The following is a 14,467-nucleotide window of genomic DNA, read 5'->3' on the forward strand; positions in this document are numbered from 1 at the left end:
TCTTAACTTTAATCACTGCATATCTTTTTAAAGTTCTCCTTGCTTTGTTTTCAAATCTTCTTGGTCATTTTCATCATCTCTTCCTTGACTATATTTTTAAGCCTCTGTTTTTTGACTTTTAAATTATTAAACATTATTATTTAACACATTGTGTTTGCTTTCCGTATTTGAAGACTTTTGTTTGGGATTTTGCTGTTAACTTCTGCTGGCTCTTACTCATGATGCTGTGTGTCCTTTTATATTTTGCAGTTTTAATTATGAACTCATATTCCTTGGATTTGTGTGTGTATGAGGCATACTCAGATATCTGAGTTGATAGTGCATTTCCTTAGAGAGGATTATTGCTCGAGTCACTTTGGGGTGACTCAACCTGGGATCTCTTTTTTTAATTAAATTTTTTGCTGAGGCTTTTCGGAGTATACTGGTAGCATAAACTCATGATAAATCCTGGCACTAGCATCGTGACACACAAGAGAGTTCTTTGCATCCACTTATATATGGTGGATTTGTCCCTCCCTTCCTTTCTTCCTTTTTTGTCTCTGTCTTTCTGTCTGTCTCTCTCAATTCATCCTTACCCTGAAAATGTAAGTTTTATGCAGTGTTCTTCTACTTGAATCTTCCTTTGTGGAGGCCCTAGGCTTTATCTTCTGCCCCCCCATGCAGGTAACAGATGCAGGAGTTCAAAATTTCAATATTTGGCAGAAATTATTAGAGTGAATTTGACTTTGGAGGTTGGTAATCTCCAGAATTCTTGCAATATATTTTATACTCTGATGTTTTCTTATTTTTAAGTCAGCCTAATGGTGGCTTTTTCTTTTTTTTCAAGGTATTAAAAATTATTTAGCTATTATTTAACTTTTTTTAAAGGCAGGTTTGCTATTTTTAGAAAAGGAGCCATGATGTATATTTCTTTATAAAAAGTAGTTCCATGCATTTTCCATAGTTTTTATTATCTTCAAAATGCTGCCTGATATAATTAGCTTTTTTCATATTTATGTCACTTTTGTGCAATAACAACAAGAAAAATGAGGCTAAGTAACACTTACTGAATAATTACTATGTGCCAGATATTGTTTTTAAGGGGTTTACATTTATTAATTCATTGAATCCCCTCAGCATCTCTATAAAGTAGAAAGTCATTATTCCCACTTTACAGGTGGGAAAATTAAAGCACAGAGAAGTAGAGTACATTGCTTAGGCTCACCTAATGGAAAAGAGATGGGTTCACTGCTACCTACCTGTGGATTGGCATCCAGGATCTGACACTTACTATGTCGCTGCTTTAAAAAGCAACAACAACAACAACGAAAACAGAAATAGGGCACACAGATTGGTATTTGTTTTTACTTGTTTATTTCAGTTTTAATTTATTGATTTTATATTTTTATTTATTTTGATTATGTGATATACATCCATGATAAAAGTAATCAAACAGAAAGCTTCCCATTATTCTCTGTAGCTCCATCTTCCCTCTTTCTTTCCCTCTCCCCCCATCATATTGAGCTATCATTCACAGTTTGGAGTATATCCTCCAGATGTTTTCTCAGTATGTGTGTGTGTGTGTGTATATATATATATATATATATACATACTTACATATTTCTGAAACTTAGTTTTTCACTGTATCTAGCTTTGAGCCTCTGTGTTGAGGGCAAAGTTGTTTGTGTGGGTATTCTTTTCATATTCTCATTGTTTTTTAAAGCTGTATTGTATTGCAGAGTGTAAATCTATTTAGCTTTTCCTCTTTATTTAGATAAGTTTAGATATTTATTTTATTTAGATATTATCTTATTGATGATACTGAAGCTATTTTCTTTTTTAACTACTGCAAACCATACTGCATCACACATTCATGTACTATCCCTGTGTCCTTGTGCAAAGATATTTGCAGGTTAAATTTCTTGCCCTGGCATAACAGGGGCAATTGTGGCATCCATAACATTTTTTCAAATATTGTGAGGTTGCCTACTAGAAAGTTCTACTACAAATTCTTCTATGGAAGAGAATAGTCAGGAATGGACCTACAAATATGTAGACATTTAAAATAACATAGAAAGCAATATGATAAAGGAGTGGGGGAAATATTGATTATTCAAATTCTTGATGTCAAGTCACTTGACTAGGGGAAGTCTTTTACAAGAAATACCAAATCTAAAAATCAACAGGGAAAAAAGTTGATGAATTTAGTCATGTAAAATACATAATTTTTATCTTTAAAAAATTATAAACAAGATTTTTTAAAAAGACGAGAAAGCAACAAACTGGGAAAATGTTTGCAACAAATATGACAGAGGACTGATTTCTTTAGTATCCAAAGAGATTTTATTTGAAGAAGACATCAAGGGGGGAGGGGTGGGGATAGACAAATAGTAACTTCTTTCCTTTTTTTTTTTTTTTTGAGTTTTTACAAGTGTGCTAGAAGCAGAGCTAACTTTTTTTTTTTGGAAACAAAACTTAAGATAAAAATTTAATATGAAAACTAAGCTAACCATCTTTCACGTGTTACCAGAGCTATTGTAAATGCAAGTACCTGTTAAATTCTAGCAAAACTCTATGCTATAGGTGTTATTATTATTCCCATTCTTTAGAGAATAAATTATTGTTCAGACTGATTGAAACACTTTCCTCTAGTCACTCAACTTTTAGAGGTAGAGCTTGAACTCAAACCCATGTCAGTTTGCTTATAAAATCAATTTTCTTAAGCACTTCCCTAAATAGTTGCCTCTGGCAAGGAAATAAGCTGGATATCACTAAGAAACACATTAAAATGACCAACAGTCATATTAAAATGCATTCACCTTTGCTTATAATTTAAAGAAGTGAGACATTAAATACACACACATGTGTACATAATATTGTATCTCTCCATAGGCAAAGATTTAAAATATTAATAACAATTTTTAACAAGAGAGTGAGGTATAACTGGATTGCTCTTATATTTTTAAATTTGTTATTGAAGTATAGTTAATTTACAGTGTTGTGTATGTATATGTGTGTGTGTATATATATGTATATATATATATATTCTTTTTCAGATTCTTTTTCATTACAGGTTATTATAAGATACTGAGTATAGTTCCCTGTGTTATAGAGTAGGTCCTTGTTGTTGAACTATTTTATATATAGTAGTGTGTATATGTTAACACCAAACTCCTAATTTCAGGCTTGATTTGCTCATCTGTAAAAGGGGGATAATCCTTACTTGTGAGCATTACAATCTAAATATATAAAAAAAAAATCTTAGGGCAGTGGCACATATTAAATGCCCAATAACTATTATAAGCTGCTCTTCCCAAATCCCCTAACACCCACCCCACCAAAAAAACAGACAACAGAAATAAATCTTTCATCTCAGTAAAGATGAAGGCCCAGAAGAAGAAATGCCCCAGACACTCATGAGCTCTCATCAGGGCACTGGATTTAATGATCACTTTCTAGGATTGTGCAAGGATTTCCATAGTACATTCAGTTCTACATCCCATATTCTAGATCTCAAGTCAAAGCAGGCAATAGATAGAACAAAAGGAGCCAAGGGCCTTGTGAAAATAATGTACGGCAACATTCCCTACATTGTCTATGGGTTGGTGGTGTAATGGTTTACAGCCAGTTGCTCCCCAGCCCATTTCAGGGCATTATGAACCTTCTGGAGTCAGTGAGTCTGGAAATTCTAAATATAAGTTATTAGAAAAATGCAAAAGCACTGTCCAAATATCCTCCCTTTTCTCAGTATTTACTGGCAACCATGTGTTAATTGAGAGAGAAACATTGACTTTGAAGTGACCTAACTCACCTTTCGTTTTGAAGCTCTGCCTGCACAGAGCCACATAACAGTGTTTAATCACTGTTGAGAGCCAAAGTCTCTTCAGTACTGTCGGTTCCAGGAAGGCAAAGTCACCAAGATTCTGACAGGCCGAATGGCAGTTGGTCTTGTGACTTTCTCCTCAAGAATGTTTTTCTACTGCCCAATCAGTTTGGCAGACTTTTATCTCCAAGTTTTGAGAAGAAACATTTCCAATAGACCTTTTACATGTGTATAAACTAAGAAGTAAACATGGCAAAATGAATCTACAGCTGTTCTTGAGCATCAGAGAAAATGACATGTATGTGGTTTGTCTACAGCACGTTTAACTGGACGGTCCCATTCCTTTCCTTCCTGGCCTGTTTGATACTGGCAGTTGCCACCATCACTTTGTATTTCATTCCACTGCGGTACATCATTTTAATCTGGGGTAAGTTTGGCACGGTCCTTTTGCTAGCAATCAATTCCAGGTAAGAACCAATAACTCATTTTTAAAGTGTGGCTATAAACTTTAAATGTGCTCTTGTTGGCAATTAAACATGAAATTAAGAAAAGTATTGGGGGAACAAAAACTTCCAGGACCTCCCTGAAAAGGCCAGTTACATGAACGATTAGCATAGATATTTATAGGCCTCTTGCATAATTGCAATCAAATAAAAATGTGATTGTGCATGCTATTTCCCTTTGGGCTTTCAGAGTCATAAATACTCTTGAATAATATACTGCTGTGGCCCAGTAACTTTCAGGAAACGCTGTTATTCAGAGTGAGCAAACACCTGCATCTTGCCCTTTATATTATGTAAAAGTAGATCTAGCCGCTGCTAGCCTGCTCCTGACACTTTATCTCCCCTGGAAGGAAAAAAATAACCTAACCCAATACTTAAATCCAGAAGCAGTGAGGTGAAAGGGAGGGACCCTCAGTGACTACCTAACCAGTGCCTGAAAGGAAAGAAAAAGCTATTATTTACCAGGGGAAATGGTGAGGCTATATAAAGTTTAGCTGCTTTTAAAAAAAGTAGAAACAAAAGCAGCAAACTGGAAATAAATTTCAGGACTTGATTTACTCCTCAAGCTAGCAATTGGAAAAATTACAAGCAACTTTGTGAATATTTGTGTCTGTTGCTGGGTGGGCGCTGGGTTGATATAAGGAGAGTGCATTGCTGTTAGTTAATTGGAGAAGCAATCAACACTTTTCTGGAAGAATCTATCAGTTCTCGTTTTCCATTGCTCAGCTCCTGTGACCACTGCTCAGTTCTTAACCATAGTTACTTCTAGGGATCTTCAGATGTTAAGAGAGGTTCAGAGAAGTTCCAAATGTAGGTGACTGTGTTGAGATGCATTCATCTGTAAGCAAAAGCTGAAAGCCTGCAAATGCCAGGGTGAGGGGGAGCTATAATATTTCTAAAACCATTAAATGTAGACCATTTCCAAAGAGAACCCAGGCAGAATCCTGCTGATGAGAAAGGCCAAACCTAGACATTCAGAAATGGGAAAAGTCATGGGAAAAATGGAATAACTCATAACATTTCAGAAATAGAATGATTTTGAGAGAGCATAATCCATTCATAATCCATTCTGTATTTTATCCAGGAGGTGAAAATCCTATTACATAAAGTCTCTCCTTTGTAACAAGCCCTAGAAAAGGAAAAGATATTCTAGCTCCCTCTTCAGGGGTCCATTTTAATACTTCATGACTCTTAATCTTGGAGAAAGTCATCTCATATCCATGCTTAGTTTTTGTTTGTTTTTCTGTTGTGTTTTTCAGTTTCAGCACATTGGCCCATATTTGACCTTTAGGAAGGAGAGCATGGAGCTTTTCAGGGGCCCATTGATTAAGAAGGAATACATATTTTATAAAAGCATTTCCCTGAATACTCATATACTGAATGTTATCTGTATAGATTGAATAATCTCATTCTTTCTTGTTTTTCGTTAAGTGTTAGTTTCTCAATCCATTTGCTGATCACATTTAAAACACAGATCTTAAAACTGTTGTCTGACCCTAACAAGAACTTGATCCAGAATTATAAGCATTTGGCCAGTGTTTTGCTCTTTTTAAAAAGTTGGTGTGAGTTGATGGTCAGCTTGTTAAACACTGTTGCACATGATTTCTTCATCCTTCTGGTATCTACTTGATTTGCTTTTCTGCATCTCTCCCTCCAGAAAGAAGACTATACTATGTTTCTTCCTTAGATTGTCAGTATTGGGATTCCAATCCATCTTTCAATTTACCCCACATCCCTTTGACTTCTCATCTTATTCTCCAAGTTCTTGGCAGCTTTTCAACACCAACTTTTTGCATCTACTTAATGAGACATTGTTCTATTTATTGTTCAGCTTATGGATGAAATTATGAAATAGCATGGAGTTTAAGATGCTCTCCTGGATGAAAATAACCCTTTGATCTTTATGTTCTGTGTCTCATTCTTTAGTTTTAGACAGAGGTTTATAGTTTATTGATGAGCTTACCATAGATAAGCCTTGACTTATCACATGATCTGTTGCCTCTTCTCATCATGTAAAACCTGCCATACCATCATGGAATATATTCTGCCATTCTGTTAGGATTTATTCTTTTCCAAGACAAGTTAGTTATTAGCTAGCACAGATCCAGGACTTTCCTTTGCACATCTCTTACATGATCGTATTCTTGGCAGAGAATTTATCATGTAGAAGAAGACAACTTTATACGTCTTAAATTTCTAACTTTCCTTTTAACCTTCTTAAGCATCAAAAGACTATTTCTTATCCTAAGTTACTCATTTTCATTGAGTCCTGAAGTGGTGGATAAGATCCTTAAATTTTTGTGTGTGATGTTTTTTAACCTTTTGGAGCAAAATTTTTTAACTCTGTGTTCTGTTCTGTATTTCCCTATTCTTTACATCCAAATAACATTTTTGTATAAGTATTTATTAAGTAGCATAATTATTTAACATAAGTCTATGAAAGCAGCCTCATTTCATGATGGCTGTGGGGAACATTCCTTGACTCACCAACTTTATTGTAAGGTTTTAAATGGTGAGATACTTTCTTTCCTCTTTAACCGTATAATTCCTAGCGCAGCTACATATAGGTAATAGATCTTTAGTGGGTACTTAGAAAATATTTTGAGTGGATGAGTCTGCAAGTTTAATACCTGTGATCTACATAGATGGCATTTTTTGAGCTCACTACCTCTCTTATTTGGGAGTGTAATTATGAAAATTAAGTTAGAAGTGGTTTAAGAGGGATGTCTGGAATTTTCTCTAGAAAACTGTATCTACTGAATTTTGGTCATTTGTTTGTTGCATGTGTTTCTAGAAGGCAAGGCACCTTTGAGGATTAGATCCCATGGAGGTTTTCTGTACCTTTTGAGAGGTTTCCATATTCCTTCCATTCTGTTCTTCATCATAGATGCTCTAATTATACTTTTTCAGTTCTGATCTTAGCCACTTCTGATTTCCCAGGTAGATTACAAACTCTCCAAGCCTGATTTTGAGCTGCTTGAAAGAAACTGTGACTATTTAACTTTGTACCTCCATTTGATAATGCAGTATATATCACATGGAAGACACTTAGTGTTTGATACAGCAGCAAGCAAGGACCCTCTGCCCCATCTCGCCCATCCCTACCAGTATTTTGCAGTTAGGGCTACATGCCAGTCACTCATAAAATGTTCTAATTCAGTTTCAAGTGTCTATTCCCTAGTGACCATATGTGCAAAGCAGCCATGTGATTTTTCCTCTCTCTTTCTCCGAGTGATTTATTTTTTTAACCAGAGGGCTCATTCCAATCCACTGATCTATTCAATCTATCATCATTAAATTATAGTGTCTTTCCCAAATGTTAATCCCTTGGTATTTAAATCCCACTTTCTTTCTTTGGCTAAAAAAAAACCATAAAAATTTACGGCAGATATGCTGTATTGTTTAGGTTAAAAAATCTAAAAGTACATCTAGCATGCTACTGGAGAAACCCACAACTTCCAAATTTGGTATGTAGTCACATACCTGCCAGTATAAAGACTCTTCCATCACCGCCTGCTTTGTTTTCTTGGCTTATTGACATCTACAGTAATGATGGTAGCCCCCTTCATTGTGGTGGAATTTCAGATTATAGAATCCTCTTGGCTTTGTTGTCCAATGTGATTCTCCCTTCAACCCAAGGAACTATATAATATAGGTCTTTATTATTCAAATTTTAATATAAGAAATCTAAGGCTCAGGGAGGTTAAGTAATTTGTCTGAAACTACAGCTAATAGTACATGGTGAGGCCAGAACTGGAACCCAGCTATTCTTGTTCCCAAACCCTTGTTCCTTGCCCAGTTGCCCTTTAAAGATGACCACAGGCTCTATGATCCCCTCTTGACACTTGGTTTTACACTGTAGATAATATGGTGGAATTACTGACATTTGAGCCTGTGACATCTTAAAAAAAACAAGATGTGCTTTTGAAGCACACAATCTGAGTTCCTTATAATTTTTATTCTAACAAAGTTTTTCAAACATAGACTGTCAGAGTGCTTTGTGGACTTCTTCTGCCCTTATTGGTGCATTTGAGCTACTGGGCAGGTTTATAATCTACTCAGTGACTAAGAATGCAGTGTTTTGATCGGCTGTGATATTATCCCTGCCTGGCTGTTCATTGTAAAGACTCCCCATGCGCACACTATATATAATTAACAATAGAAGATATATCTTTCCTCAATACGTCTTTGTCTCCCTTCATCATTTTGCCTTGTCTGTTTTCTTTTGCCAGAAAGCCCATGCTACAATTAAATGTCTTTAGAATATCACAGTGGAGAGTATTTTAAAGGAACACTGGGGGAAATTTTAGCTAGAAACATGAAGCTGCCTGTGGAGGTAGAGGGAAGAAAGGCATAGAGTGGCTTTGACTTGAGAAAAAGTGGGCTATTTGCAGGAAGTCTTCCCCAGCCCAGTCAACAAGCACCCTTGACTTATGAACATGGCCAGGTCCCATTTGCCAAGCAGATGTGAACCCAACCCTCTCTAAAGAAACTACCAGGAGTTTGTGTCAGGTGTAATGGCATGCCGAAAGTCCAGTTTTAGATGAAGGCAAAATAATATTTAATGAGAGAAGGAAAACATCAAACCTCTACTGTGTTGTAGACTATTGAACAGGTAAATGTTACCTTGCCTTCAGAGTAAGAGCCAGTCAGGGTACCACCAACGTGAACATTCAGCATCATGGAGATTGACAAGGACTTCAGATATGGTCCTTAATAAACAAGCACTCTGTGGGCAAACTTCAGAAGGCCACCTTCTGCTTCTAAGACTCGGCACAAAGGGTTGACATTTAGTGAAAAGACCACGTTTATAAACTCTGGCTACAGGCACACACACCTCCAAGAAGCTCCTAGGAGCAGAGTAGGAGACAAAAGCTGGTGGAGGGGTGCATCCCTCTGAAGAGGGAACCGTGGGCAGAGCTTGTCCTGGATGTGCCCACGTGCCCAATGTGCCTCCACCAAGGACAAGTTAAACGTCACACCCCCTTCTAATTACCGTTGTCCTAAATCAGCACCGACTTCATGGCCTAGCCAAACCCTCGCACCAGTGCCACGGTCCATAAATTAAGCTAGCAACCACAGTAAGATAATTTTCCAATAATAACTTTTCACAGTTTCCTGCAGCATCAAAGTAAAATCAACATGTCAAGTTCTGTTCTGCAGTGAGAGAAGAGAAACCTGTGAAAATGAGTTGGACGGGGGGCGGGAGATAGATTTCTTGTGGGTTCTTTTTAATAACAGAAAAACAACTCCCACCCTCCACCTCCCGCTGCTAGGTTTGGTCCAGAGCTCCCAAGCAGAGACTTGTTGGGGCTAGTGAAGGCCTTTTCCCATCTGGGACATTCATTTTCCTAGCAGAGGAGGCTGTTAATCAGTGTCGTCCAAAAAACCAGTGAGCTCCACAGTTTTAGTGTGTGTTTCTGCCGCCCTGCTGATGGAATTGTAATGGGATTTTCACAGCTGAAGAAGGCAAAGCCCCTCTCCAATGATCCCTCTTTCCTTCCTCCAAGAAAAGACATTTGTGAATGATTCCACATGACAGCAACGTGTGCATGGCTTGAGGTCCAGTAATTGTTTTCACACTAATTTTTACTTGTGATTGCTTCCCCTCTCCCAGTCAGGTGAGTTTTTAAAGATAGATAGATGGGTACAGAGACATCAGCAGACAGACAGAGATCTCCCGATATTTCTGTTTTTCAGGCATAAATAAATTTACTAAGAAGTTTCGAAATCCCTACGCCATCGACAATAATGAGCTACTAAACTTCCTCTCCAGAGTACCGTCTGATGTTCAAAAGGTATGTAATGAACGCTCACCCCCAACAGGGGCCCCGACCCTGAAGTCTGGCCTGCCCCAGAGCCAGAGGAGCACAGGGCTGTGCTTGTGTGAGTCATTGAGATAATGAATCAGAAAATCCTTAAAGAGGCCTGCCTTGCAAGGAGGTGGCAAGAAAACCTTTGTCCAGAAGCATGAGATGATTGGGGAAAATTATCCTGAAAAAGAGCTACTTAAGAATGATCTGGAACTCACACTGTGAGGCTGTAGTGCAGTGAGGTTTGTCCCTTTTCTGATCGTTTGCCTTCCCAAAGAGGATAAGATGCGCTCAGCGAGTAGGAGAGCGTGAGATCCAGAGCTGGCGGAGTCTTGCCTATTTTCCTCCTCTTCCGGATGGCAGGCATTCTACAGGAAGTAGGGGGCAAGAGGATTACTCTTTTGATTCTTCTTTGCCCCGATTATCTCCTAGGCCACCCTCCTATCCCTTTCCCTTTGAAGACCTAAAGATGCTGAGGGCAAAGCCCCCACTTACTCTAATACACATAGAGGCAGAGACAGCATGCAATAATTTGAGATCAGTCAGAAGTATTATTCACAGGTAATGGTCACTTAGTCCAGCAGTGTCCCTTTTCTTTGGATACACAGAGGTTAACCAAGGCAACAATACCGGAAAGTCCACAGAGCAGCCTAATTCAGGGCCCTGCAGATCAGGCTGCTATAAATCCAGAGGCGGGAGGGCAGGCAAAGACCTCTCTAATGGAGAAGAGAAACCATAGAATAGGTAGATGGGGAGACCGTGGCATGAAATGCCATCATGACGATCAAAGACACAATCTTTTATTGTCTGAGAGAATCCCAAATCAAGTATCAATTTCTAGGCCACTGTACCGTAATTCATTTCCCAGCAGCTCCGGGTGGATTGCAGAGACGTAAGGCTGAAAGGCCCCGGAGAGTTTCTTTCCTCTTCATTCCAACTTCTAGAGATAAAATAGACCTTGTGATGCTTTATCTTTTAACCTTCATTTAATGATATAATTATCTATTAAAATGCATTCTATAAATATGAATTTCCTTGTTAACATTGCATTGCATGATTGTAAAATAGTAGCTTGGCCCCTGTTTGTTTGGCCTTGAAGATTGGCAGGCGTGTCATCCCCTAGGGGACCTTCACAAGACACTCTAAAGAAAGCATGCTTTTTTCACATATCTGCTTTCCACCAAGTATAGCTCAGTTTATGTGATGGGGTAGGATGTCCTTGAGGAGTTTGGCACAAATACTCAAAATAGTGAGCACATGTGGTCTGTAATACAATACTTTAAATAAAGCCATTCCACCATCAGCCTATCAAAGCACACACACCAAAGCAATAGGACTGCAACATACCATCACTTGAGTCACAACGTGAGTTTGTGCCTGCATCCTTGAAGAATGGAAATTCCCATCAAGCTCCCGCTAAGGATTATCTGTGCACAGTTTGGGCACCAGCCCTGAGCGAGGTCATCCAGTTGGAGTTGGCGTGAACACAAGGGGATACAACAAAAAAGCATTTGAGGAAGATGTACAGTAAGCTAGCAAGATCTCCGTGTATCTCCAAGAGCACTTGCTAATAACACAGTAGACAGTTTGCCACTGGGGACTCCCCACGTGCTTATATTTGTCACAGATGTTTTAGCCATTACACTGTAAATGAAATTCATTTATAAGAGAAATATTTATTAGTCTGGGGCCAGCGTTAATTTCAACATCTCTCCCCCCTCTGGCAAAAGAAATGTATGTAATTGGCAGAGATTTTTTTCCCCAAGATTTTAGATATTTCTAAATGAATAATTCTTAGTAAGTTGCTATATCATATACTAAGGTAAACATTCCCAAGAGGCTGTTATTAAGCTCTTTTCTGGTTGAACATGGGCATACACAGAACTAAAACCATCTAGCAGTGCCGAGAGCAGGTAGAAACCCAGAAACCCATGCATCTCATTAGAAAAATCTGCTTTTAATATTTTGGTTTCAAGAAATGATGCATGACTCCTCAAATCCTTCCTGCAATTAATCCCTCCATGTTCCTGTGTTTAGAAAATGATTCATTACCTTTGAACCTTCCTTCCTTTGCCTTGGTGCGTCCTCGGGGAGCCATTAGCACACTGTGGTGAGCTAGGGTTACCTAACTGCCAGTGTCACGTCTGTCTGTTTTCACAGGTGCAGTATGCAGAGTTGAAGCCCGGCAGCAGCCAGAGCCCCCTTCGGAAGAAGCGCAGCGCACTCTAGGACACACACAGACCTTGGACGCCAGCACCCGATTCCGTGTTGGGCTGATTAGACCAATATTCTCTCTCGTTCAGTGGTATCCGTGGTGTCAGTCTGAAATGTGTGCTGTGTGGAGCCCTGTCTGTATCCTCCCTCTTCTTCGTTGCACAGATGCACGCACGTGTGTGTGCATCCATGTGCAGGGGTGTCCTGGTTGCATCCTGAGTCAGCCCGGTAAAAGGGAACAACCCAGAGATGGTAAAAGACTAACATCCCTTCTCAAGTAGGAGATAAAGCAAGGCTTCCATGGGTCTGAGCACCCTCCTTGAGAACAGCCAGGAGGCCACTTGGATTCGAGCATGACTTTGAACTCGTTTTCACACATCCAACAGATTCTCATTAAGATTCAGTTATTTGCACTCACCACCCCTACACTCCTTTCAGATGATTGTTCATGAGTCCGTTTTCTTCTCTGAGTTAACAAGTCCTTGATAGATAGTCACCGTCCACCCAAATAATATATATTATAAATAGATTTTTTAAAAATAATTACCAGGATCAGCCCAATTCTTTAGGGATCTTTCAGCCGTACTTACCAAAGACCTATATGTAAAATTTCAGTAAGCTGCTTGGTGCTGGATGCCAGCCTGCATCATGGTCCGTTGCTGGCAATGGATGTCCCAGGAAGGCCCCAAGGGATCATGCACCCCAAACCTGAAGGTTCCCTGAAAGTATGTGGTTGCCTCAAATAGCCATTTCTTCTGACTTGACTTTTTGCTTATCTCCCAAGTAAAATCTCAATATTATAGCTTGAGAAAGGGGCGGGGGGGGGGGGGAATGAATGAATGAATTCTGAGAAGTGTTTTGAAAGATAAAGGCTGAGCAGGAAGGGACCAATGTATGTGGCTGCTTATCTGATTGTCATACTCCCTTCATTTGCCTGCGTTTTTAAGAAAGTGAAAATGCTGTAGCAATCCAAATGGATCTCTTGTTCCTGAGCAAAATAGGCTACACGTAATAAAAATATATCTCAGAACCCCATTCCCAGAAAAGTACCACCCCAAAGTCTTTTTGAGTATATCAGCCTTCACCGTTTCACTGTAACCCCCTCCAAGTAAAAATCCCAGTTCTTATGCATATATAAAATGTATACAAATACCTTTCTGTTCAAATAATGTTTAAGTTGTAAAGACTGTATTTTGTTGACACGTACTTTGTATGTGCAGATTTATATATATATATAATATATATATATATGTATTGTAAAGAAAAGTTGAGGTAAAAAGATCTAATAGTGAGTTTTACTGTTTTTTTTTTTCCTCTCTCTCTCTCTGGGTTGTAATTTAATAATCTTCAAACAAAATGTTTATGAAAAATGCCAAAGATTCTAAACCTTATCACCCTGTGTCTGTTTTTCTTCATATTCTATCTTCCTGGGTTGCTTTCTGGCTGAGCCAGATTTCTGCATGATTTGATTTACTTCAAGTTAATGAAGCCGGCTGAAAAAGAACCTTGCAGAAATTATAAAAGCTCCAGTAAATCTCTGAGTTGTACATACAATAGATACCCAAGAACCTCTTTTGTTAAACCAGTTAATCTTCTGTGTAAACAATGCCTCATTGTCTCACTCTCAACTACCATCTAGTTTATCATAGTCTGTCATTTTGTAAGGACCTAAGTCAGACATTTTTAAACAGACACGTGAGATCTGATCAGTCATTTGAATGAAAACTTTCAGCAGCAAAATAACCCCTTATTCATTTAAAAGTGGAACCAATACTTTATTGTTATTCTCTTGCAATAGAATTTCAAAATGAAATAATTCGCCTGAAAAGAAGGCATCATTAGTTAGACTTATCTCTTCTGTAGTCCGACTGGAATTTTCAGCATTAAGTTTAGGACACAAACAGTAGCTGGGACGCAAGAGCAAGGACAGAATGAACCTTTAGTAAACTGTATGGAAAACAGTTGTTAATTAAGTAGGCATGGGATGTTAAAAATGAATGCTATCTACAAGTGAAATGTTAAGATTCATACAAGTAGTCAAACTCGTATGAAAGATTCGGGGATGCTTTAGATAAAATTTATGGATAATGGTTTCACAGTGTGATAATTAAAGATAATTTAGTAGGAATGTTGAA

The 14,467-nt window shown here is 38.3% G+C and overlaps 1 protein-coding gene across 1 annotated transcript in view; it reads left to right on the plus strand.

Moving 5' to 3' along the window:
• Positions 1 to 14,467, plus strand: part of MCTP2 (multiple C2 and transmembrane domain containing 2) — a 299,372-nt gene extending 284,905 nt beyond the window's left edge. Inside the window, 3 exon segments of the mRNA XM_032623883.1 lie at positions 4,120 to 4,229; positions 10,006 to 10,103; positions 12,279 to 14,467. Of these exon segments, the coding sequence (XP_032479774.1) occupies positions 4,120 to 4,229; positions 10,006 to 10,103; positions 12,279 to 12,347 (277 nt within the window). The 3' untranslated portion in view covers positions 12,348 to 14,467.

The sequence above is a fragment of the Phocoena sinus genome, chromosome 2, assembly GCF_008692025.1.
Source record: "Phocoena sinus isolate mPhoSin1 chromosome 2, mPhoSin1.pri, whole genome shotgun sequence".
NCBI classification, from domain to species: domain Eukaryota; kingdom Metazoa; phylum Chordata; class Mammalia; order Artiodactyla; family Phocoenidae; genus Phocoena; species Phocoena sinus.